This window comes from Chelonoidis abingdonii, chromosome 7, assembly GCF_003597395.2.
Source record: "Chelonoidis abingdonii isolate Lonesome George chromosome 7, CheloAbing_2.0, whole genome shotgun sequence".
In the NCBI taxonomy this organism is placed as follows: Eukaryota; Metazoa; Chordata; order Testudines; family Testudinidae; genus Chelonoidis; species Chelonoidis abingdonii.
The window spans coordinates 34,695,562-34,722,722 of record NC_133775.1 but is presented as its reverse complement, the minus strand read 5'-3'; the positions used below and the strand labels follow the sequence as shown (position 1 = coordinate 34,722,722).

The 27,161-nt window shown below is 43.7% G+C and overlaps 1 protein-coding gene across 1 annotated transcript in view; it reads left to right on the top strand.

Moving 5' to 3' along the window:
• Positions 1 to 27,161, top strand: part of DIPK1A (divergent protein kinase domain 1A) — a 42,600-nt gene that overhangs the window by 8,317 nt on the left and 7,122 nt on the right. Inside the window, 1 exon segment of the mRNA XM_032773015.2 lies at positions 25,881 to 26,015. Coding sequence (XP_032628906.1) covers positions 25,881 to 26,015 — 135 coding nt within the window.

Genomic DNA, 27,161 nt, shown 5'->3' with positions numbered 1-27,161 from the left:
TGGTCAAATGACAATATTAATGAACTGGAAGCATAATAAACATTACCTGGAACCTGCAGTACAGAACTGGGACCTGTGTTCTATGTAGTTTATTTAAACATGATTTATATAGTACAGTGGTAAAACACTTTTTTTTTTTTTTGGTAGAATTAACCAAAGGGATACATGTTACTTAAAAACCTTCTTATAGCCGAAGAATATAAAGTAGTTATAGAAAAACTGGCTGCTAATTCTTCCTGATATCTTTCAGTTTGCTATTACCCGTGTAATAGAATATCAGGGTTGGGAGGGACCTCAGGAGGTCATCTAGTCCAACCCCCTGCTCATAGCAGGACCAATCCCCAGACAGATATTTGCCCTGATCCCTAAATGGGCCCCCTCCAGGACTGAACTCAAAACCCTGGGTTTAGCAGGCTAATGCTCAAACCACTGAGCTTATCCCTCCTCCCTCTCCTCTAGAATGCATCCAGCTTTGAATTTTGCCAGAAGTTGTTTTACCAGATCTGCATCCCAGGGAATGACAGTATAATTACCATGCAGCACACATTTTTGTAGAATGTAAAAGTGATGGCAAGATGTTCGACTGTGTCTATGCCTTTTTAGGTATGTCAAGCTTCTTCCTTCATGCCTGTGTTCCCTGGCTCATGTCCAAGACCAAGAGGATTGGTGAGAATGTAGGGTGCAGGAAAGAAACAGTATTTGCTGGCTCTGAATTATTTTCTTCCTTTCTGGCTCATCTCAAAATTCTTGCCCTCCCAGAGTCCTAATCATGTAATGATTGTTCATAGTTTCCTATAATAGATTTCATATGGACATATGGCAATATCTGTATGAATAATTATCTACACAGTGAATATATTAAAACAAAATTTCCATAAAACCTACATTCTTCTTTTTCCCTCGGTCACTACCAGATTTTCTAAAATTATGTTCTGGCGTAGTTCTGTTTCTGTTCTACAGTTGATCAGCCATTATGTTAAAACCCTTAAGCAAACAAAACAAAAGAGAAAATCCTGTAGCTGTTTACCAGGATACTTTTCTAAATAAAACTTAAGACAAAGAGGTTTTCTTCACACTATTTGCATTAGCTTTCACTTGCTGTAATTTCTGGTCAGTTGTGCCAATCTTACTTCCATAGTTTGTGTGGCGGGGTGGGGACTGAGGAAAGCATGTTAAATATGCTTTACAAGAATTGTCAATAAATCTATATCGTGCTTCTGAATTATAACTTCTTTGTTGAGGGGAGTTTTGCAGGGAAGAAACCTGTAACCGGCTGCAAGAAGGCAGTTTTTAGTATTGCCTTAGGTTCTAAGGATCTGATGAAATCATTCTTAGCCACTTTTTCCTGTAGGTATTATTGAAGATTACATCAAGAGCAGGGTAACTAAACTAGTTGCAATGCAGCAAAAGATTCACTCTTTAAAAAATCCAAGGAGAGAAAGGGTCTTCCTGCAGTAGAACAACAGAGTACCTTTCTTTCCAGCCAAACGCTGCCCCCAGCGTCCGGTTATCTGCAGACTTGCTGCTCTTCAACTGCAGTCCTTCCCAAGAGAATCCTTCACCTCTTTTGTTTAATTGCTGTAAATTACTCTGGCATCCTGCCTAAAGTTGCTTGTCCAAAACAAAGTTTGCAAGCCATATGGATCCCAGAGTTGTATGAACAGCCCTTTCATACAAATGCTCTGCCATGAAGGACATTTAGTCTTAAAATCAGTCTTCCTAAAATGAAAAATATGTCTAAAGTAAAGGACTAAGTTAAAGATGAACTGCAAAACTAAAGTGAGAGTGGAATTAAGTCCAAAGTGCATGCTGAACAGCTCCTACTAAACAAGCTTTTTGTGTTGCAGTATGTGTGTTTGGAGGTGGTGGCGCTTAGAAATAAGTTGGATTTTTTTTTTTTTTTTCTGGCCAACCTGGGCAATAGCGTTTAAAGGGAGTAACTGAAATCCAGTCTTAGGCTGATATTTACTACTGATATAGTGCTATTGCTATTGTGTATTCTGTAGAACCCCGATCCCAGGTACTGAACAGAATTGCCCTGGACTATACCCTGAAGGAGCTCACAGTGTATAGATAGCTTTACACTGGGGAGCAGTTAGTCAGCTGATTAATTTATTGACATCAGTACACATTACATTTCAATTGTATGTAGATACCTAGTTGACTTACGTTAATATTGCTGAGTTCTAATTTAAAACAAAACAAGGGGCTTGTCTTTACTGCATTGTTGTTTTGAGGAATACTTTCAATGTTGTCCCTTAGCTGACTCAGGTCTGCACACAAACTTCTCTAGCTAAAGTCAAGTGGTGCATTAAGCTTGAGGTAGGTGTCAGTGGCCTGCTGGGGTGGATGGGTTGAAGCTTGAGTGCATAGTAATACAGTCAGGACTCTACATACAGTCCAGTTCATTCAAGTATCGGGCGGTCCCCCCATGCCTTCCTGAAACTCCCACCCAGGTTAATTGTTGTCTGTCCTCCCCGCCCCCTTGCATCTTGATTGGACACTATTTCCACTCTGTATTAATACTCAGTTTGATACTTGGACCCTGTCTTCTATGTGGCCGTCTGCACCTGTAGCATTTGTTCTAGCTCAGCTATTAAATCACTGAAGACACTCTACTGCTGGGAAATGACTAAGTGAAACCCTGGCAAGCTCATTCTACTACAGTTTGACTGGGTGATTCCAGCATGCACCTGGGCAACTCAAAGGCCTCTTGGGAAGTTCATGAGTGACTGACCATGGAGGATCCTGAGTAGGACCCAGAGCTGGACCTGTTGCTGGTCACAGAGTTCTTGGGTGAGGCAGAACCAATGCTAGGGGCCACAGTCACTCCATCCTTGACTAAGACTCTGGGAGGAGATGCTGAAACAGCATTATTTCAGCCAGGTGAGGACTTGATTGACCATTGTTATGGTTAGGGGGGATATGACATAAGGGACCTGTTGTTGGTTCTACAAAGGTAATCTATACAAGGGGATGTTATGTGATGTAGGGTGGCCTTTAAGAGATGCCATCTGTAGCTTCCCTTTGGGGTATGGGAACAACCATTACCTTCACTATCCCTGGCATCCAGAGGATAGGTTTTAGGTCATGCTGCCTCAGCGTTTCTTCCTGGGCATAGGAAACCATGATCTCCTTTCCCCCGCAGAACCTGGCATCCAGTAATGTCCACTCAGCACAGCAAGGAATGTAGACGTACCAACTGACGTTTCAGGAACTCTGGAATTTAGCAGCTGCAAAGTGAAGAGTTTCACTTAAGGCCTTCACTCCCCTCAATTAATATCTTGATGTGACAAAGAAAGCTAAAGGGGAGATTCTCTTCCTTTTTTTACCCTACACAGTAAAGCTATGTACTGTTTCTTTGCTTTAAAGCCCATCTGCATAGGCGCAGTCCAGCCACACACCCAAAAGGTCACTGACTATCAGCACCAGAGTCTAGAACCAGAGAAGCAGAAGGTAGAGGACACAGGAGGACCTTTTGATGGAGATCCATAGGGGCTTTGGCAAAAAGTCTGACCTGCTCTTTGAGCTTCAAAGGGAGATGCTGGAGCAGGAACAGCAATTCCAGACTGCAGCTAAGATGATGCTGGAGAGGGAGGAATGCATGGTGGCAGAGTAAGTTGCCCATAATGTGCTATGTGCGAGCAAGACTGCTAGCAGAAGCACAAGGAGAAGCCACACCAAATGATTGCACATCTTCTAGGCATTGTGGTCAGCCTGGCCACTGCATTTGTCCAGATTCATCTTCAGCCTAAACTTGCAGCCATGCACCATAATTAAGGCTAATATTTTGTAACAGATATTTTTAGTAAAAGTTGTGGGCAGGTCACGGGCAATAATGAAAAATTAATGGAAGACAGTGACCTGTCTGTGACTTTTACTAAAAATATCCATGATAAAATGAGGAGCCTGGGAAGCTGTGGGTGGGCTGGGAGCTCCAGGGTCCCCCTCTGCTGGCAGCTCCAAACTCTGAAAGTTCCACCCATGAGCTGCAGTGGTGCCACCTGCAATGGCCAGGACCTGCAGAAGGTCTGCCTATTGGTGGTGGCAGGGGACTGACCCTGCAGCTCCCAGCCGGGACTGGCTGAAGTCAAAGGTCTTTGGAAGTTACAGAATCCAGTCAATTGGCAATTATTTTTGGACCAGTCAGATGCCCACTTAGACTGAGAGTAGGTCTACCTTTTGTGGTTATGACTGAATGTTCTGGGTATGCTTGTAGCCATCCTTGAGCTGTAATTTTGTTCAAACTCTCAGGGTTTGTCTACACTTACAGCACTGCAGCAGGCAGCGGTACCACTTCTTGAAGGCATTACTTATGCCGATAGGAGAAGCTCTCCCATCAGCATTGGTACTCCACCTCCCTGAGAAGTGGTAGCTATGTCTGTGGGAGAAGTCCTCTTGTCAATATAGCACTGTCTATGCTGGGAGTTAGGGCGATATAACTGCATAACTTGGGGGTATGGTGATGTAGTTAGACTGACATAAGTCTGTAGTGTCGACCAGGGCTTAGGCTAAGCGAGGAAAAGACTTGATCAACATCTGAATGGAAGTCTTCCAAGGAAAAACCCAGCTGCTGTAGAAGATGTTGCTGCTGATTCAGTAGTTAGTACCCTTCCCTCCAAGTTTGTTGAAATCATATATATTTTTAGTGTCTATGTTCTCTACTCTTGTCTTGTAGAGAGTATGTAACAACAGCAACATTATTTTGCACCTGTATTCTGCGCTGAGAGTGACTACACAACTGAACTTGTTGGGCTCTCCACTTCCTGCCAAAAAGTTGCAGGATCTAGCCCAAAGCTGGTAAAGATGCATAAGGAATTGGGGTAATTAGGTAAAATGTGTATTGTTGAGCCCCTATATCTTGTGCTAAGAACCCCTCCGCAGCTGGAACTATTTCAAGATGTGTTGAATATGATCTCTTCAGATTGTAGGGGAACTGAGACTGGGATTTGATTCTTGGCATAAATGAGAGGCAATAGTCAGTCCATAGTGCATATCATTATTAAAGAAAATTGAAAAATAGGTCCGCTAATATATTACATTATTTCCTAATTTGAAAAACTGCAGTTTGCACATGCTCCTAGAGACTTGCTAGAACTCTGCAGCTAAAATCTATGTGTGCTCAAGCCAGGAGCTCAGCAGATTTCCTCCCCCCCGCCCCCCCATTCAGCTGCAGCTATAGGTTGCCGTAGGCTGGGACCAAGCACCTGAACTGAGCGCAGGGAGAGAGTCTCCTGTTCTCTGTCCCTTCCTGCTGACACCAAGACTATCTGGAGGAGGAAGCTGTCTGATAGAAATGCAGAGGGGACAAGAACCAGACCAGAGGGTGGCAATGGGAGTTGATCAGGACAACAAGCCTCTGGGAGTTGTGGGGAGGACTAGAAGCTGAGAGGGGTGGGGGAAAGAAAGGGGAAATTGGAAATTCCTAGTGAAGGAGACTAGGACTGGCTGGGCAAGAAGACTAGGATTGGGAGCTGGTGTAGGGAAGTGATGATGGGTAGGGGAACGGGACTAGGAGCCATTGGTTGGAGAGAGAGACTGAACTTGGGTGAGGAGTGGAGGACTGAGAGCCAGGGGGACAACAGGAGACAGGCAGATTGGATAAGGTGCCAGGAAAGGATGAAATTGGGACTGGCTGAGCAAAGAGACTAGGAACAAGGAGGTAGGGGGAACTAGAAATGGCTGGGCAAGGAGAATGGGTTTTAAACTGTAGGGGTGTCTGGAGAGAAGGATGGGGGTGGAGAAGCTTGAAGAGCCAGATGAGAGGCAGAGCTGGCTCCAGGGTTTTCGCAGCCTCAAGCAGCAAAAAAAAAAAAAAAAAAAAGCTGCAACCTGCAGCACTGCCGCAGCCGCCTCATTATTCGGCAGCAGGCCTTTCGCTTGGGGGAGGAGTAAGGGACTTGCCACCGAAGAGCCGGACATGCCGCCCATCTCCATTGGCCGCCCCAAGCACCTGCTTGCTGAGCTGGTGCCTGGAGCCGGCCCTGATGAGAGGATTGGATGAGGAGCCAGAAGTGGACAGGGATAGGGCAGAAAGGATAAAGTTTTAGGGGGAAAGGGACAGAAGAGGCTATGCCCACTAGAGAATGTTCCCCTCCAGAGCCTAGAATGGAATCCAGATTCCTGAGTCTCATCATTCCTCTGCTGATAGAAAAGGATGGGGCACTGTCACTGGATTTCCAGATATTTGCTAATACTGGTCCATAGAGGATGACACTATTACTGTTATGAATTGTTCCTTTTAACTTAAATGGCAGAGGTCTTTGTGATGGATCTTAAAGTTCCAACCCTGGTGGAAACCCATATGGGTGTCAATATGATGCCACAAGATGGTTTTTGTGTGCAGTTTGCTTTTTTAAAAAAAAAAAAACCTTAGAAATGAAACACACACAACACCACAATAGAAGAACATTTTTAAGGTCACAAAGTCAAGCACTCAGAAGTTATGAAATGCCAGAATTAAGGTTGTTTGTGCAACCTTAATTTAGCCCCCTGGTGTATATACATTATGATACAGTCTTTAATTACATGATCAACTATTTTTCTGACTTAGGGCTCCTGCCTCATTTAGTACACACAATGAATGGTGCTCAACTTTTTTTTTTCTAAAACATTTCTCCTGATTGCTCTATGCCTTATTTTTGCATATGAACAATTAGAACATAAAGCACCAATTTTTGGCATGGTTGGATTCTTTTTCCTCAATTTATCTCTCACCTGCAGGGCTATTGGCAACCATTAATATAATGATATTTGCTTAATACATGTATTTGTTCCTCAAACCTTTTATCTTTAGGCACAATGGTGAAATCCCTCATACTTCACATTCTTTCCCAAGTTACACTATTTAGATTTACAGTTTAAAAGGTAACACATCATGGATCTAACAAGTTTAGTAATTGTATTGTAATGGCACATTTAAAGATAAGGAACCAGTTCTTCATATCTGTTACAATTCTTCTACAGCATCACTTTTTCTTATGTTATTCCCATTTCTTCATGAAAGGCAGTTATGCGCTGTCAATACTATTCAAAACTTAGTATAAATTACTACAGCGAATTCCTTTTAAAACTTGTATGTGCAGCAGCATATTTTACTACTGCTGAAGAATTTCTACTGAAAATCTTTTTTGGGGGGGGGTTATTGATGATCTTTGATTTGTAAGTACTATGAGTATTGCAAATCTTCATCTGTTTAAAATCTAATAGTTGAGGTTTTTTTAATTAAGCCAGTGAATGACATAGGGAAGCAGCTATTTATAATAGTCAGAGTTCCCTTCTCTTAATCTAGGATTAAAATTCTTAATTTAATTGGTGATAAAGGAGATGAAAAAAGACTTAGTTACTTTGAAGGATAATCTTGTTTTTTATAATGACCTTAGCAATAGGGTGATGTATAAGGAAATGTTGGATATATATATTTTTTTTCTCATAATATACCCTAGAGAAGTGCTCTCTCTACCCAATGCAGCATCCCACTTTGATTTTTTGACTGTCATTGCATGCTAATCTTAAGAGTTATAGACAAAGCAACAAAACAGGATGGTTCAGATTTGTTTGCCAAAGCCACATTTTATATCATTAATTCTCTTCTGCTTCTGTATGGTGCAAATAGAATCTCTGAGGGTCTTCTAAGAATGTACAATGTTACCTGCTGTGCATGCGAATATGGCTTTAGATCTACCTTCTGTGCCATTTTGTACTATATTATTTTGCAGCAAACTGCTTGGGGGTATGTTTCACTGCTGAGTGTGGAGCTAGGAGAATACTGCAAAATCTTTCCACAAATGTTTGATTTTGACTGTCTGGGTCCTTTTTATGTTTGTGGAAAGTATTACAGAATTACTTTCCTGTTAGAAATGGTTGGAGAAACAGGTAGTAAACATTTGAGAACATTCACAGAAAATAAAAGTTGGATTTTTTAAGTTATGTTTCTGATCCCTATTTAGATTAACCTATATCAATAACTAAAACACCTTGAATTTTGATTATTAAATAGTCACAATTTGCTGCTCACAAATTTATGGCAAAGATTTAGTTTCAGAATTTATACAATGAATAATTTTAAATTTGTACATTTGGGAAAACTGACTTGTTCCTGGATAATGTGTGCACAGAAAATGGAATAGTTTGAACTTCTTCTTTTATCCATTATCTGTCCAGTTCTACCTGAGGACTTGGGATTTGCAGACAGTCCCAGCTTGTCTTGGCTTTGCAGAATTTATGGTATAGTTCTGACCTAATAATTCCCTGGCAGAGTTATCTTGCCTTTTAATGTGAATGCATTTTTTTTTAATGTTCAGTCTTAATTCAATGAAGCAGTGGCGCAAGCACATTTAAAAACTTGGAGTGTACCAGGAACGTTGAGAAGTCTAGGAATGATGAAGTAATTCACCCTGAGTGTAATTTAATAACAAAGAATTCGTCTTCCCTACAAGTTTTCAATAGAGAATCTGTTTCCTTTAAAATGTTATCTGGATCCCAAATATCAGCTCTTTTTAAGGTGTTCTAGGATCTAACATTCTTAATGTAGGGAAAACCAAATTGTAAAGAGCAATGGGAGAAGCTCTTCAGTGTAGCAATGTGAGGTACAGTACTAAGGTCTCTAGTGAATTTTCTAAAGAAGTAATATTTTGTTTGAAGCATTTTGATTAGGGCTGTGAAGTGATTAAAAAAATTAATCACGATTAATTGTTTTTAAATTGCAATTAATTGCACTGTTAAACAATAATAGAATACCATTTATTTAAATACTTTTGGATGTTTTCTATATTTTCAAATGTTGATTTCAGTTGTAATACAGTGTACAGGGATCACTTGATATTTTTGATTACAAATATTTGCACTGGAAAAAACAGTTTCAGTTCCTCCATTTCAAGTACTGTTGTGCAATCTTTATCATGAAAGTTGATCTTACAAATGTAGAATTATGTACCGAAAAAAACTGCATTCAAAAAATAAAACAATGTAAAACTTTAGAGCCTACAAGTCCATTCAGTCCTACTTCAACCAAACAAGTTAGTTTACATTTAAAGGAGATAATGCTGCCCACTTCTTATTTACAATGTCACCTGAAAGTGAGAACAGACATTTGCATGGCACTGTTGTAGCCAGAGTCACAAGATATTTACGTGTCAGATGCGCTAAAGATTCATATGTCCCCTTCATGCTTCAGCCACCATTCCAAAGGATATGCATCCATGCTGATGACGGGTTCTATTAGATAATGATTCAAAACAGTGCAGACCAATGCATGTTCATTTTCATCATCTGAGTGAGATTCCACCAGCAGAAGATTGACTTTCTTTTTTGGTGGTTCGGGTTTTGGTGGTGGTTTCCGCATCGGAGTGTTCTTCTTTGAAGACCTCTGAAAACATTCTCCTCCCCTCGTCCCTCTCAGATTTTGGAAGGCACATCCAGATTCTTAAACCTTGGGTTGAGTGCTGAATCTGTCCTTAGCCCTGGTCTACACTACGAGGTTAGGTCAAATTTAGCCACATTAGGTCAATTTTTATAAGCAGCGGGTCTACAAAACCGATGGAATGGGGTTGACCTAAACGGCTCTTAAAATTGACTTCTGTACTGCTCTCCAGTGAGGGGAGTAGCGCTAAAATTGACCTTGCTGGGTCAAATTTGGGATAGTGCAGATGCAATTTGACGGTATTGGCCTCTGGGAGCTATTCCAGAGTGTTCCAGTGTGACCACTCTGGACAGCGCTTTCAACTCCGATGCACTAGCCAGGTACATAGGAAAAGCCCCAGGAAACTTTTGAATTTCATTTCCTGTTCGTCAGTGTAGCGCAGGTGACCAATGCAGTCCCCCCAGGATCGCAAACAAGCTCCTGCATGGACTGAAAGGGAGACACTGGATCTGATTTCTTATGGGGAGAAGAAGAATCTATGCAGGCTGAACTCTGATCAAAAAGAAGAAGAAATGCTAATATATATGCCAAAATTGCACAGGGCACGGTGGAGAGAGGCTACAACAAGGACACACATCAGTGCTGCATGAAAGTTAAGGAGCTCAGGCAAGCCTGCCAAAAGAGAAAGGAGTCAATCAATCACTGTGGGTCAGAGCCCCATACATGCCGCTTCTATGATCAGCTGCATGGCATTCTAGAAGGGGACCCTACCACTGTCTGTCTGTGTACACCTGCAAGGGTGCGGGAGAGTCTCACACAACAGGGAGGAGGATTTTGTGGAGGAGGAGAATCTGTTTTCCCCAGCAGCCAGGACCTTTTCATCACCCTGGAGTCAATACCCTCCCAAGGCGGGATCCTGGACCCTGAAGCAGGAGAAGGCACCTCTGGTGAGTGCACATTTGTAACTAGAGTACAGAGTTTAAAAGCAATTGTGTTTAATGTTTGACTTGCCCTGAAAGATTAGGATGCATTTGCAACCAGTACAGCTATGGAAAAGTCTAATGTCCAGGCTTTTGGGTGGAGCCCGGAGCTGAAGTGTAGACCAGTAGGTTTTTGCCCAGAGCTGGAGCAGAGCAATTCAAAAATTTGATTGCTCCAAATACCTAGTTAACATGTCTGGGGATGGAGTGGGAATCATCCAGGAACATCTCCATGAAGCTCTCCTGGAGGTACTCTGAAAGCCTTTGCAGAAGGTTTTTGGAGAGAGTTGACTTATTTTATCCTCCACGGTAGGACACTTTACCGTGCCAAGCCAACAGCAAGTAGTCTGGAATCATTGCAGCACAAAGCATGGCAGTGAATGGTCCTGGATTTTGGTCGCATTCAAGCAACATTCAGTCTAACTTTCTGTGTCAGGCCTGGTCTACACTACGCATTTAAACCGATTTTAGCAGCATTAAACCGATTTAACGGCACACCCATCCACACTGAGGCCCTTTATATCGATATAAAGGGCTCTTTACATCGGTTTCTGTACCCCTTCCTGACAGGAGTAGCGCTAAAATCGGTATTACCATATCGGATTAGGGTTAGTGTGGCCGCAAATCGACGGTATTGGCCTCCAGGCGGTATCCCACAGTGCACCACTGTGACAATAGCAAGTAAAGTTCCATGAAAGTGCCCTTACGCATGTGAAAGTTTCGAACCACTGCGAATCGTCCCACACCCCGCAAAACTATGCGGTCCTACCAGTCTGTGCTTGTTTCCCAGGCCCAAAAATGGCGTTCAATGGCTGAAACCGTCCCATTACCATCAGGATCTCCAAAGAGGCAGGCCCGAGTTTGAGATAATTCCTATGTCCATGTCCTCATCACTGCTCGTCGCCGCGCTTGCTGTAGCCGCCGCCGCCTCCTCACCTGGCTTTGCCGGTCCCGGGATTGAGCATAGACTGCACGAAGAGTGCGCGAGGTGTTTACAACGTCCACGATTGTGGATTTGATCTGAGCAGGTCCATGCTTGCTGTGCTATGGCGTTTGCAACAGTTCACCCAGGAAAAAGCACGAAATGGTTGTCTGCTGCTTTCATGAAGGAGGGGTGAGGCTGTATTACCCAGAACCACCCTTGACAATGATTTTTGCCCCATCAGGCACTGGGCTCTCAACCCAGAATTCCAAGGGGTGGGGAAGACTGCGGGAACTGTGGGATAGCTACCCACAGTGCAACGCTCCAGAAATCGACGCTAGCCTTGGACCGTGGACGCACACCACCGAATTAATGTGGTTAGTGTGGCCGCGTGCACTCGACTTTAAGTTCCATTTCCTCCTCACTCAGATGCCCAAGAACGCTGGGGGCGGGGGAGGCTCCAGGCACCCAGCCACTCCACTCCAGAAGATAGCCCAAGCAACAGAAAGCTGTCATTCAAACAGTTTTGATTTGTAGTATGGCTACAACAAGCAATGTGGCCTTGTCCTTCCCTCCTCCCTTACCCTACCTGGGCTACCTTGTCTCTTGCATAGTGTCAAAACAATAGTGACTTTGCCAGCTGTGATCGAAGAAGGGAGGGTGTTTGGCTTACAGAGAATTAAAATCAACAAAGGGGGTGGGTTTGTATCAAGGAGAAATGCACACAAGTGTCCCACCATAGCCTGGCCAGTCATGAAACTGGTTTTCAAAGCTGATTAGCTGTGCTCTTCTAATCATCTTAGTGTCTGGCTACTCCAAATTGGGCACCAGGCAATTTGCCTCAACCTCCCAGCCGGCCATAAATATCTTCCCCCTTACTCTCTCAGATATTATGGAGCACATAGCAAGCAGCAGTAACAATGGGAATATTGGTTGTGCTGAGGTCTAACCTAGTCAGCAAACACTGCCAACGAGCTTTTAAACGTCCAAAGGCCCATTCTGCACTTGCTCAGCCTGTCGTTGAACTGCTTCTTACTACTGTCCAGGCTGCCTGTGTATGACTTCATGAGCCATAGGAGCAAGGGGTAGGCTGGGTCCCCAAGGTTAACTATTGGCATTTCAACATCCCCGACTGTAATTTTCTGGTAGGGAAGTAAGTCCCTTCTTGCAGCTGCTCAAACAGCCCTGCGTTCTTAAAGAAGCTAGCTTCGTGTGCCTGTCCCAGCCATCCCACGTTGATGTTGGTGAAATGTTCCTTGTGATCCACCAGTGCTTGCAGCACCATTGAGAAGTACCCCTTGCAGTTTATGTACTGGTTGGCAAGGTGGTCCGATACCAAGATAGGGATATGCATTCTGTTTATTGCCCCACCACGGTTAGGGAATCCCATTGCAGCAAAGCCATCCACTATGAGCTGCACATTTCACAGAGTCTCTATCCTTGATATCAGCAGATCTTTTATTGCGTGGGCTACTTGGATCACAGCAGCCCCCACAGTAGATTTGCCCACTCCAAATTGATTCCGGACTGACCAATAGCAGTCAGGCATTGTAAGCTTCCACAGGGAAATTGCCGCTTGCTTCTCAACTGTCAGGGCAGCTCTCATCTTAGTATTCCTGCAATTCAGGGTAGGGGAAAGCAACTCACAAAGTTCCAGGAGAGTGGCCTTATGCATGTGAAAGTTTTGCAGCCCCTGGGAATCATCTCATACCCGCAACACTATGTGGTCCCACCAGTCTGTGCTTGTTTGTTGGGCCCAGAATTGGCGTTCCACATGTATCAACCTGCCCCACTGCCACCATGATGTCCTAATTGCCACATCCCGTGCTTTCAGGACCATCTGTGTCCATGTCCTCACAATCATCCTCATGCTGGCGTCTCCTAGCCAGGTTCTGCACATACTGCAGTATAATGTGCAAGGTGTTTACAATGCTCACAACAGCATTGGTGAGCTGATCAGGCTGCATGCTTGACATAGTATGGCATCTGCACGGGTAACCAAGGGAAAAAAGCATTAAAGAATTGTATGCCGTTGCTTTCATGGAGGGAGGGGAGACTGACATGATGTACTGAAAACCACCCATGACAATCTTTTTGCCCCATCAGGCATTGGGATCTCAACCCAGAATTCCAATGGGCAGCAGAGACTGCAGGAACTGTGGGATAGCTACCCACAGTGCACTGGTCCGTGAGTCCATGCTAGCCATGGTAGTGAGAACACGCTCTGCTGACTTAATGCACTTAGTGGGGACATAGACAATCAACTATATAAAATCACTTTCTAAAGATCGACTTTTATAAAATCGACCTAATTTCGTAGTATAGACATACCTTTAGAAATCTCACATTGGTACCTTCTTTGTGTAACCCTTCTGCCCCTCTGAGTTGGCAGCAACAAGGGCTGGGTTCGGTATCCAGGGGTTCCGTTTCAATAAACACAATGCATAACCGGATCGAGCCCCCACCCAGTGACCTGGGACACTTACATACCACACCCTCCTGGGCGCCTCTAGGAGGCAATACTTCCCCTCTCGCAAGCACGGAGTCTGAGTGTAGCAAAATCCTTTTAATAAAGGAAGGAAACAATGTGCCATCCCATTGGAGAAACACCACAAACAGGATTATAACACAAACCATAAGCGAAAACCCACCTCCAAGTACGTTTGGCAATGTCCTTTTCCCCTTAGGGTCTTAAGCCCAATCACCCCAAAGTGCAACAATCCGAAAGTCTCTGGTCAGTGCCACCCCAGAATTCAAAAGTTTATCGGCAGAGTTTTACCCCCCAGCCTGGGTGGAAATGGGGGGGGGGGCGTTCCACACAAGTGTTAAAGGGGCACCTTACATGGGCAAAGGCCAACTGCTCTGCCTCTCTGTGGAGTTCTGCTGCAGCCTTCACCACGACCAGCTCCACTACACCAGCTGTGCTGCTCCTCCAGCCGTCCCTGCAAACTGCTTCACTCCGCTCACTGTTCCATGGACTGCTCCAACATGCTGCAAACTGCTCCACTCTGCCAGCCGCTTAACAATAGTCTTCAGGCTCCCACTAGTTAATACAGCACTCAGTGATTTCAGCTCTTAGTGGGAAGCCCTGGTGCTGGTGCACCATTGGCCAACATGAATTCAGCTCAGGCAGTCTCTAGATGGACTCCTAATGGAATCAAAATTAGCTCTACTCTTTAATAGTGGAGAGAGAAGGATGTGCAGTTGGTGTTCTAGGCCCTCAAAAGGGGCCCATACACACAGGTACAACACTAGCCCTAACCTCTCTCATTCACTGGGTTTTGGAACCCATGTCCCTTGTCTAGCAAGTGTCACTTAATTTTATTGAACATCTCTGTCATAAAGCAGTCTCATAGTTCCTCATTCACAATAATCAGGTGCAACACTTTATTTATCCTGCGCAATAACAAAGAAATTGGGATCCCGAAGCTGCAAAAATAACCATCCCAGGCTGCTTGGGCTATGCTGGCATACCATGCAAATTACCCAAGATTTCACACTCTGAAATTCTTTCCACCACTTCCCATAATTCACCACCAACATCAGGGTAGAGCTCATCCTGACTCTATTTACATCTGCATTTTGTCAAATCTGCAGTGAAAGTGTTCTTAAATGAACAACACGTGCTCGGTTCATCATTCAAGACTGCTGTAACATGAAATATATGGCAGAATGCGGTAAAACAGAACAGGGAGATGTACAATTCTCCCCCAAGGAGTTGAGTCACACATTAATTAATGCATTATTTTTAATGAGCATGGTCAGCATGGAAGCATGCCCTGTGGAATGGTGGCCGATCATGAAGGGCATATGAATGTTTAGAATATCTGGCATGTAAATACCTCGCAATGCCGGCTACAAAGTGCCATGCGAACGCCTGGTCTCACTTTCAGGTGACATTGTAAACAGGGCCGGGGCAAGGATATTTTGCACCCTAGGCGAAACTTCCATTCTGCACCCCCCCTCCCCCAAATCACATACATTATACAATACACGGTCACAGAGTAACATGTTTATAATTTAGAATTTATGTTTGCTGCGCTTTAGTTTAGCAAAATTAGAAACAAGTTCCTCCAAGTCAATGCTGTGAGCAATGTCATGTTTCTAGTGACAGGGTAGATAGCCCAACAAGTCTTTGTTGCAACATTGATGTTCGCATGTATGTTTTTATCAACTTGAGCTTCGAGAAGCTTCGCTCACCACTGGCCACAGAAACTGGGAGAGTCAAGAGGATGCGAGAGCATAACTGTGTTAGGGACACTATCTGTCAGCTGGGGTCAGGGCTGTGGGGAGATGGGTCAGGGGTTTTCAGCTCAGAGGGACTGGCTCGGAGCTGGGGGTCAGGGCTGTGGGGGGATGGGGTCAGGGGGTGCCTGGGGCACTGGGGCAGCTCAGCTCTGCAGGCTGCTGTTCTCTCCAGCCATCCAGGCACAAGGGGAGCAGGAGCAGGGACCAGCCAACGACCAAGGGGGCAGGAGACAGGCACCTGAGGTCAAGCTGTGGGAAGCACTTGCTTACCTTGCCCAAGGCATGAGCATCGGGGTCCTCTTTCTTCCTCCGCTCCACCAAACCACTACTGAGGCTCTTTTCTCTCTCCATGCCCCTTGCTGGGGCTGACATGGAGCTGAGCCAGGGGGCAGCCCCCGCTTTCCTCCAGAAGTCCTGGTGCGTGCTGCCCTCGCAGGACTTCTGCCACGTGCCCTAAGCAGAGCTGCACAGCTCTGCCCAGCCGCCGGCGCCTCACCCGGCAACGAGAAAAATGGCCAGGCTGGAGCCCCTGCTCTGGGAGGGAGAGGGATTCTGAGCCTCTGCCTGCAGCCCAGGGATTCCCCTGGGACAGCGCGCTGCAGGCAGCCCGAACCTCTGGGCTGCCGCGGCGGCGCCCTGACCCAGGGGGCCCTGGGTTGCCGGCTGCCGCGCGGCGCCCTGACCCAGGAGGGCCCTGGGCTGCGCTGCCACTGCCGCCAGCAAGCTCAGACTCCCTCTCTGTCCCAGCAGCAGCGGCTGCTCAACCATTTAAAAAAAAATTGGGGGGCGCCGCTTTTTGGCGCCCCCAAATCTTGGCACCCTAGGCAACCGCCTAGTCCGCCTAAATGGTTGCACCAGCCCTGATTGTAGATAAGCAGCATTATCTCCCGTAAATGTAAACAAACTTGTTTGTCTTAGCAGTTGGTTGAACAACAAATAAGACTGAGTGAAGGCTCTAAAGTTTTACAGTTTTGTTTTTGAGTGCAGTTATGTAACAAAATCTACATTTTTGAGTTGCACTTTCACAATAAAGAGATTGCACTACAGTACTTGTATGAGGTGAATTGAAAAATACTATTATCATTTTTACAGTGCAAATATTTGTAATAAAAATATCAAAAATAAAGTGAGCACTGTATACTTTTTATTCTGTGTTGTAATTGAAGTCAATATATTTGACAATGCAGAAAAAACATCCAAAATATTTAATAAATTGCAATTGGGATTTTATTGTTTTTTTTTTAGTTAATTGCGTGAGTTAACTGTGATTAATCAACAGCCCTAATTTTGACTTTATGATCCCCTTAAAGATACATACTGTCATTCAGAGAATGTTTGGTACTCAAGCTTCTGCAATGTCACTTATTTATTCCTCTCGTAATTATTAAATTTCCCTTCTGTAGTTCCATGCTGTTAGATCTGACCTCTACTAAGTTAGGAGGAAAGAATTAAATTAGATCATGCCATCTTAAAATTGCTGTGTTTTTAAAATAATTCCATAAACTGTTCATAGAACATTAAAGTTGAATGAATAAATATCAGTAAACACCAAATTAAGATGCACGTGCAACTTTAGCAGTGGCCTCTTGTACTATTATATTTAGTTATATTATGTATTTGCATTATTTTAATTACATTAGAGCATTATATCTAAAATAATATAGTATCTTACAACTTTTTTCTACAACCATGAGTAATTTCCTCCAGAAGGAGTGAAGATACCCCTTTTCAATAAGGTCCACATATTTTTATGCCAAGTTTCAATCCACAGCTAATTTGGCTGTGGATTTATGTGTGTGTTTTGTTTTATTTTAATAGAAGTTGCAAATATATTTTTTATAATGGGAAAAGTGTGTATTACTTTCCTACCCTCCTATCTGTGCAAAAAAGGTCAACTGATTTTATTCATACTTTCCAAAATAATTCACCTCTAGGCAGAGCCCATGCTAGGAAATCATCTTCAATTAGGTTGTTAGGCTGGTGACAGTTCTGCAAATTCAACTGTAGCCAATACTGCTCCCATTACAATAACATTGTATTGTAGTGAAGCATAGATTGTTATTGCCATCTAATTTGGTATGAAGGTCAAAATCCCTCAAATGATTCTTTTGTGACACTTTGCTACATTTAGGATGCAGATGTTAAAATAATAACAAAAAGCATAGGTCCAAAGCTTTAAAAACCCAACTGTTTTTCCTAGCAGGGACTCTAGCTCCCAGGCTTAAAAAATTAAGCTAATGATTTAAAAATCAATAGTTGACTCCCAAATTAAATTTTATCATCAGTTCTAATGTGCATGAAGGTTAAGGAACTGGCTGTTCTGGAAACTGAAATCCTCTGTTTATTCACAGGTCAGATACGATGCAGGCAGCCAAAGTGTGAGCTTTCTTACACTAGCCCATTGCTGACCTGAGCCCTGATCTGGAGGGACCACCTTCTATAAGGGTAAGAGGCAATTCAGTCTCCTTACTACAGGTAGTTCTCTCCCAGGCCTTTCTCCATCAGAGATTTCTAATAGTAATTTACTTTGAGTTTTGTATGAGATGAGCATTTATAGTGTTAATGACTCTTCTTGCTTAGAGAAAATATATGATCTGAACCGGGGTAGGTAACCTATGGCATGCGAGCTGATTTTCAGAGGCACTCACACTGCCTGGGTCCTGGCCACCGGTCCAGGGGGCTCTGCATTTTAATTTTAAAGGAAGCTTTTTAAACATTTTAAAAACCTTATTTACTTTACATACAACAATAGTTTAGTTATATACTATAGACTTATAGGAAGAGATCTAAAAACGTTAAAATGTATTATTGGCACACAAAACCTTAAATTAGAGTGAATAAATGAAGACTCGGCACACCACTTCTGAAACGTTGCCGACCCCTGATCTGAACCATAGACTCATGATACTATACCCCTTTATTTGAATTATAGAATTAAAATCTTTTCTATGTGGATAATTCCATTATGAGGTTTCTTGCACCTTCCGTTGAAGTGTCTGGTACACTGTCAGTGCTGTCTACTCAACTAGATGGACTATTTTTCTGATTTGATAAGATAATTCTGGTGTTCCTTTATAATTCTTCTGTTGTAAGTTGCAGTTTTCTCTAAATAGTTATTTGAGGAAGTGGAGAGGGAGAGAAACTAGGTGTAAGTAAAAGGAGCCTCGAGTATTCGAGTTGTTCTAGGCTACCTGAATCCTTAAAAGTCAGCTCTCTTTAGTAAGAGTTGATTTGATTAATCTTAATTCATGTTCCTTTCCAAAATGTATATTAAAGGTGTGTAATATCTTGTTAAACTGTAGGTTGAACATTCACAGAACCCTGAACAGTTTTGAAAAATTCCAGTAATCTTTTTCAAGCATCATAAGCAAAAATTTAAGTTCAGTTACTATAAACCATGGTACTTATACTTTCATAGAAAATGTCAGAGAAGCCAGTAGTTACAAATACTTTGAAAAAGTGTTCATATTTTTTAACAACTGTGACTATTTCTAGGTAAATATTCTCTTTGTATTTAAAGGAAAACTGCACTCATTTTATTCTCTTCAGTTCAAAGTTAGACTGAGGACTCACGGTTTGTCAGATTTCAGAGTAGCAGCCGTGTTAGTTTGTGTCCACAAAAAGAACAGGAGTACTTGTGGCACCTTAGAGACTAACATTTATTTCAGCATAAGCTTTCGTGGGCTACAGCTCACTTCTTTGGACCACTCTGTTTTATTAGAACAGCGCTCTGCTAACAACACCCAGATAATATGAGCACCCTGGAAGACACAAACTATCTTAGGGCTTGGCTACACTCAAAACTTCAAAGTGCTGCCGTGGCAGCGCTTTGAAGTGTGAGTGTGATCGCAGCGCCAGCGCTGGGAGAGAGCTATCCCAGTGCTGCACGTCCTCCACCTCCTCATGGGGATTAGCTTGCAGTGCTGGGAGCCGCGCTCCCAGCAGTCTGTCACACAGGTGTTGTCACAAGTGACATTTCTTCAACAAGATGGCTACTTGGGCTCAGAGTTGCCAATTTATTTTTCCCAAATACACTGAATGTTTTATTCATGGCAAGTTATACTTCTTGGAAGACTCAAATAAATCTAAGTGGAATAGATAGGGAGACATGGATATTAAAAATAAGAATGATACTTTCAAAACTGGATAGCAGAAGGTGAGAGGACAGATAGTGTTGCAATTCAAGTACTAGACTTCCACCCACAGGAGGGGGAGGGGGAGGGAGAAAGGAAGGGATGACCTGGCCCCTGTCTTTGCAGAGCTCATCTCTTCCCCCACCCCCTTGTGCCTGGAAGCAGCTCCTGTCCCTTCCTGCCTGCACAGTGTTGAAAGGCAACTAATACCTCTCATTGGCTGCTGCTGGCCACTGACATAACCCAGCTACCTCGGGGTTGGCTACACTCAAAACCTCAAAGCGCTGCCGCGGGAGCGCTTTGAAGTGCGAGTGTGGTCGCAGCGCCAGCGCTGGAACAGAGCTCTCCCAGCGCTGCACGTACTACAGCTCCTCGTGGGGATTAGCCTGTGCTGCGACACTGTTTACACTGGCGCTTTACAGCGCTGTATCTTGCAGCTCTCAGGGGGGTGTTATTTTCACACCCCTGAGGAGAAAGTTGCAGCGCTGTAAAGCGCCAGTGTAGCCAAGCCCCTCCTGTCTTTCTGCCTCTGCACCCCCCCTGCCCCAGCTACAGCGTGAGCAGGAAGAGGTTAAGCCCTAAAGCTGCATTGTGTACTAGGGCCCAGGGGAATCTGGCTGCAGAGGCTTCAGCAAACCTGGCCAGGGAGGTGGCTCAGCAGCATAGGGTGCCTAGGGGACAGAGAAGTCCTGCTGTCCCTGGGGGCAGGACCCAACGCGGGAGGGGGCAGGTGAAGAGGGTGCTAAGCACCTGCCTCGGAGCTGCTGTGGATCCTGCAGGTTCAGGGCATGAACAGGCTGGAAATCACACACACACCCCATCCCCACCACTCCAGAGCTTAGCTGAAGGGCAGAGAGGCACCCTGTGTCAGCACTGTGTGGGGCTTTGACTTCTCCTGGCCAGCACTCTGTGCCAGAGTGTTTTGGGCTTGCCTGGGGCACTGGCCCAGGCAGAGGCAGTGGTAGAAGGAAGGAGTCTGCCAGTGAGCTGAGCACTCCAACCAGGGTTTGGTTCTCCACACAGCACTGGGAGCAGGATGCTGGGGGAGATATGGAGGAGCAGCAGGAGTGTGTGTGTGTGATGGGGCAAAGCAGGGAGCAGACAGTGAGAGGGGGAGCACACAAATGGTGGACAGTAGAGGTGACAGGTAACCAGCCACTGCCTAGTGCCTGCCCTCACTTACTGGCTGCCACAGCATGCAGTCAGTGCTGGTCGGAAATGGGATGAGGAGTGAGGCCCTGCTGGCTGAGAGCCGGCATGCATCAGGGGCTGCACTGACGGACCAGCAGAGGGAGCAGCCGGCCCCGTACACTGCATAGACTCATAGACTTTAAGGTCAGAAGGGACCATTATGATCATCTAGTCTGACCTCCTGCACAATGCAGGCCACAGAATCTCACCCATCCACTCCTGTAACAAACCCCTAACCTATGTCTGAGTTATTGAAGTCCTCAGATCGTGATTTAAAGACCTCAAGCTGCGGAGAATCCTCCAGCAAGTGACCCATGCCCCATGCTGCAGAGGATGGCGAAAAATCTTCAGGGCCTCTGCCAATCTGCCCTGGAGGAAAATTCCCTCCTGACCCCAAATGTGACAATCAGTTAAATCCTGAGCATGTGGGCAAGACTCACCAGCCAGACACCCAGGAAAGAATTCTCTGTAGTAACTCGACCACTGGCAAACTTACCTGCGTGATCAGCAAGATCAGGTCGCCAAATAATTGCCAAAATTAGCTATCCCATCATACCATCCCCCATAAACTATCAAGCTTAGTCTTAAAAAGCCAGATATGTCTTGCCCACATCCCCTTGGAAGGCTGTTCCAGAACTTCACTCCTCTAATGGTTAGAAACCTTTGTCTAATTTCAAGTTTAAACTTCCTGGTGTCCAGTTTATATCTGTTTGTTCTTGCGTCCACATTGGTACTAAGCTTAAATAATTCTTCTCCCTCCCTAATATTTATCCCTCTGATATAGCTGCAGGTGGACCACCAGCCTTCCACCCCAATTGTCAGCCGAGCCACTGGACCCTCCCACTCCAATTGTCAGCCGAGCCACTGGACCCTCCCACTCACCGCTGGTGGGCGGGTAGCTGGTGAGCAGGGATCCAGCCAGCAGCAGGACCCACCAGTACTAATGTGGAGGGGAGAGCGGAAACAGAAAATATGGGACAATTTGCCCATTTTTAAGAAAAAGTCAGGACACCTGTAGGAGGGCTTAAATATGGGACTGCCCCTTTAAAAACAGGATGTCTAACCCTACTTACGGACTTTGTTCAGTGGCAAAACTTAACTAAATTGATATTTAATTTGTTTTTATTAGTCTTCAGAGCGAACATGCAATTGAGATGAAAAGGAGCAGTATGTATTCAATATGTACTGAGTTTGTGGACTCGGGCAGACTTCACTTCATTGGTTTACACTAGGTTCACGTTCTGAAGGTTTTCTTCACAACCGTAAGGGTTAGAGACTTACATGTGGGTTAAAAATTAAAATCTTAGGTTTGGAGGGGAAAATAGCAGCCACCACAGAAAAGTACCCAAGTAACACTTGCCTTTGCAGAGGTATGAATGAGTGTAGGAACAGAGTAAAATAGTTTTTGTTTCTGCCCTAAATGCTGCCACAGAATATCTCCTACCTTGGTCACAATTCTGACCCTGCTTAGTTCCTCTTCAAGTTTCCTTTACACCAGAGCCAGAGTAAGGCCCTACAGGCCTTTGCCCAGGGTCCCCATTTTTAAAGTTGTGATCAGCTTTAATTTTTCATAGATTAGAAAAGAAAAATCAAGGTTTCCTGCTTTTTCTATTTGCACTGGTTTCTTTATTTTGAATGAACTAGTCATTGAACGGAAGAGCGCTGAATAAATTGAAATGAAGGCAATATTTTGTCTGCCTTTGAGGAAGAGGTTACTGGTTTAGCACTGCAGCAAACTCTTGTTCCATGTGCATAGCCAGTGACTTCTACCAATTCAGTAGTTTGGCTCTCTCTAATACCTCAGTAGCAAACATGTACTACTTTAATTTAAATTAAATTACTTTAATAAATTATAATAAATTTAGGCCTTAACTTGGGTTGTTATAATTTCTAATTTAATTTTAAATGGGTTTATATTAAAACAAACATTTAATTTAAATTAAAAATTCTATTTAAATAAAAAAATATTTTTATTTAAAAAAATCATTGATTTTTATCCACCCTGTTTCTAGATCTTACAGTTGAAGAAAAGCTTATAAATGTGACTTCAGTGTAACTGATGACTGCCTGCATGTTCAGACAGCCTGAAACAATAATTTCAAGAGGTGTGAACTGACAAATGCTAACAAATAGACACAAGAAAAACACACAAACAAAAACAAAAAACCCATCCTAAACCAAAACTGTGGAACAAATAAGACACATTCTATTCCACTATTCATTCCCTTTGCTTTGTGTTGCATCACATCCATTCTCTATATATGCTCTATTTAAAATAGGAGGTTGTTGGCAAAAGAATCTTCCTTTTTATACTTGTTTCCAAGTATCTAGCAAGTAGAAATAAAACTAAATAGACCACTAATTAGAAGATATCCGGAAAACAAAAGTAATATGTCATGGCAATTTTTATTTTCTTCAGGGAAAAGTGTGTTAGAATATAATTATGAAAGCTAATGATATTTAAAGTAAAATCAGTACTAAAAGCAGAATTTTTTTTTAATGTTTAAAAAAAAAAAATCTACTTTGTTTAAAAAAACAACAAGGAATCCAGTGGCACCTTACAGATTAACATTATTTGGGCATAAGCTTTCGTGGGTAAAAAAAACCCACTTCTTCAGATGCATGGAGTGAAGGTAGGATTATATAATGAATGCAAGGATTGAGTGCAAGGAGTGAATGCAAGGATTATATAATGATACATGAAGAGAAGGGAGTACCTCACAAGTGGAGAACCAGTGTACTTTGTTTAGACTTCCAGCAAATTCTCTCTTTATTCTCCTTTGTAAGATCACTTTTTAGATTGAAGTATGTTATGCTAAGATCAGTGGAGAGCCGGAGCCAGTTCCCACTGGTTCGCAAGAACCGGTTGTTAAATTTAGAAGCTGTCAAAGGGGCAAGCGGGTGGGTAAACAACTCTGGTCCGTGGGCCACATCCGGCCCGCTGGACTGTCCTGTCTCTGGCCCGCCCGAGCTCCCAGCTGGGGAGGCTCCCCCAGCCCCTCCTCCGCTTCCCTCTTCCCCCGCAGAGCCACAGCGTGCCATCCTGCCAGCGCTCTGGGCAGCTCTGCAGCTCCTGTCGCTTTGAGAGGCAAGGTGGGGGGGTGGGAGGGCTGCAAGCTCCAGGGGCCGTGCGACGTCCTTTCATGCTGCCCTGAGCAACATGGTAAGGGGGCTGGGCCGGGGCTGGGAGGAGGGGTTGGATAAGGCAGGGCCCGGGCAGGGAGCGGTTGGAGGGGGCAGAGGTTCTGGGGGATGGTCAAGGGATGGGGAACGGGGGAGTTTGGGTAGGCATGAGTTCTGGGGGTCTGTCGGGGTGGTGGTGGATGGGGTTGGGGGAGTCAGGAGACAGGGAGCGAGATGAGTTGGGTGGGGAGGGGTCCTGGAGTGCAGTTAGAGTGGGGGGGTCTCAGGAGGGGGTGGTCAAGGGATATGGAGTGGGGGGGTTGATGGGTTGCTTGCGACCTTTGCGGGTTCTATGGGGAGCAGTTCGGGGCAGGACATGGATGGGGGTCAGAGAAGGGAGGACAGGCTGTTTTGGGAGGAACAGCCTTCCCTACCCAGCCCCGATACAGTTTTGCAACCCTGATGTGCAGGGCTGGCTTTAGGAAGTGCGGGGCCCGATTCGAACAGTTTTGACGGTGCCCGGCAGGGATGACTAAAAAAACCAAACATGTGGGGCTTGTACTCACCAGGCGGCGCTCTGAGTCTTTGGCAGCACTTCACTCGCTCCGGGTCTTCAGCAGCACTGAAGGACCTGCTGCCAAAGTGCCGCCAAAGACCTGGTAGGGAGCCCTTTGTTAAGATTTTGGCAGCTCATCGCTGGCTAAGATGCTTAAACAATTTTGTATATTCTCTTTGAGTGGTTTAATTTAAAGACATTATCATTTACAGCAATCCAGTATTACAGAGCTCTCTCTTCTGGAATTGCTATCTCCAGCTGAAACTGGTATTCATATTTGGTGTGGGTGGATCTTTAAAGGCCTCTGGGTGTGATTTAAGAACAAGAACCTTCAGAAACAGAATCTTTTATGTACTTTACTATCTCTCATATCCATGCTTTTGCATTCCCATCTCTCCTTTCCTTGCATGCCTGCTAAGTCTCACTATTTCTCTATACAAAGCACAGATTTCATGTGGCTGAAGAAGAATGAACAGGCATTTTATGTTTACGTAATCTGAATTCTCACTCTTTATGTTGTCAAGACTGGTCTCTGCTGTTCTGTTCTCTCCAACGCTTTCTGTTGTTCCTAGTGCAAAATCAGATCCTGAGCACTGCATATTGTTAGTATTAAAAACTAAATGGCCAGATCAGCATCTATCCCTGCTTGTTTGTTTTTTAAAGCCGGACAGCAGCAGCCCACCCTCAGACTTTAAAAACCCAAACAACCTTCCGTTGTCCAAAGGGATAACATGTAGCTGATGGGGTGGAAGCAGCCAGAAAATGAAAATATGGCAATGTAGAAGACCGTTGGAGATCAGAATAGTACATGGAAATTCCCATCACCCTCCTTTGAATGCCATTAATTAGCTACATAATGGAAAGTGTTCAAACACATGGGAATTATTTCCATCTACGCCACCACCCTCCATATACTGATGATTTCATATTTGTTTTTCATCTGGATTAGGTTATATCTTTCATTAGTTTCTGCTCTGTTGGAACTGATTTTCCAGAAGTAGCGCTTCTAAGTGACTGACAATAAATGCTTCTTCCAGCTGGACTGGCATAGGTGGAAATAGTAGAAATTTGGCAGTTTCAATTTTTTTTACAATTTGGTAAACTTTTACCAACCTCCCTTTGGTCTCATTTTTCCAATTTCTTTTATCAGAGTTCTTCTTTTTCCCCTATAGCTGGCATCCAGCACCAGTTCTGTTTGATCTTGGAATTTAGTGTTCTAAAAGGATACTACACATTAACAAAAAAGATGACTGGATTTTATATAGAGTTTTTGTAAAGACTGAATGGCAAATCATGTTAGGACAATGGAAGCAGTTCAGTCTATTCCTGAATTAATTATCTTCATGTTTTTCTTTTATATCTTCAGGTTCGCTTCTCATATATGCGAATGAAGTATCTCTTCATCTCTTGGCTAGTAGTATTTATTGGCAGCTGGATTATATATGTTGAGTACTCCACTTACACAGAGCTATGCAGAGGTCACGACTGTAAGAAAATAATAGTAAGTATATTTTTATGTCCTGTTTGTTAAGCTTTTTTATCATCTATGGATCTACTTTTGTATTATTCAGTAGTTACCATCAAAAATAATATTTACTATTACATTATGCAAGTACAGTAATCCTAATTTCAGTTACCTACAGCTAAAATCAATTATTTTTGTACTTTATTTTCTCATTGATTAATGGCTCAGTTGTAAACTGCCATGTGATCAAATTCACTTTGTGACACTTTTGTTGTGGGAGAATCAATTATAATTGACATACTAATTTTAAGTTAGTGATTCCTCCTGCCTTTGTTTAACACCTTCTGGTGAGTTAAAAATGATGCATGCTGCTGGAGTACCCACAAGACACTCAGGTAGAATCTCACTCTTATAAGAGAGAAGCAGCTGGCAGTGTTTTCTCCACAGGGGCCCTGTAGATTTGAAACTTTCTCTTTCATAGTCCAAAATAATTTTAGTTTATTGGCTTTTTAGGGCATGCTGTCCATTTGTTTTCCCTGGCTGCAAGGGATCGGGAGGACTTTGGTGAATAATTGTTAAGATCTTAAATATGTTTTTGTTTGCTGGTCTATTATACCTTAATTATTAGACAAAGGGGGGTTGCTAGAATAATCTAATCTTATACTTGTATTTTTAAAATGTGTTGGAGTACCTATACCAAAGCATAGACCTCTTTACTGAAAGAATGTATAGATTAAAAGAAATAATACTGTGAACTCAGTGGCAGGCTGTTCCTTTTTCTATTATTTCAGAATGGTGAAATCTGAGGATTCCATGTGGAAGTAGAAATACATATTAGCAGACCCCCGTGTAAAAGCAGAGATAAATGCTAGGAGATGCATTAACAAGTTTGAGGCATTAGCTGTCATTGTGCTTCTTACCCCCCTCAACCCCCCCCCCCAAATAAAAAAAATAAAAGGCATCTTCTGGCACCATCTAGTGTGTAGTTTTGTTTGTTTCCTGTTTTTGGTAAGTCTCTTCCGATCGAGAGTAAAAGCTCCCAGTCTGTCTCCCAGTTTGAATCATTGACCCAGTAAGGCCCTGATCTTGCAAACTGCTCCATGCAGGCAGACCCCTGGGCCTGCGCAGAGCCCCATTAGCTTCAACATTCTGCTGTATTCTATTCTATATAGTGTCCTCATG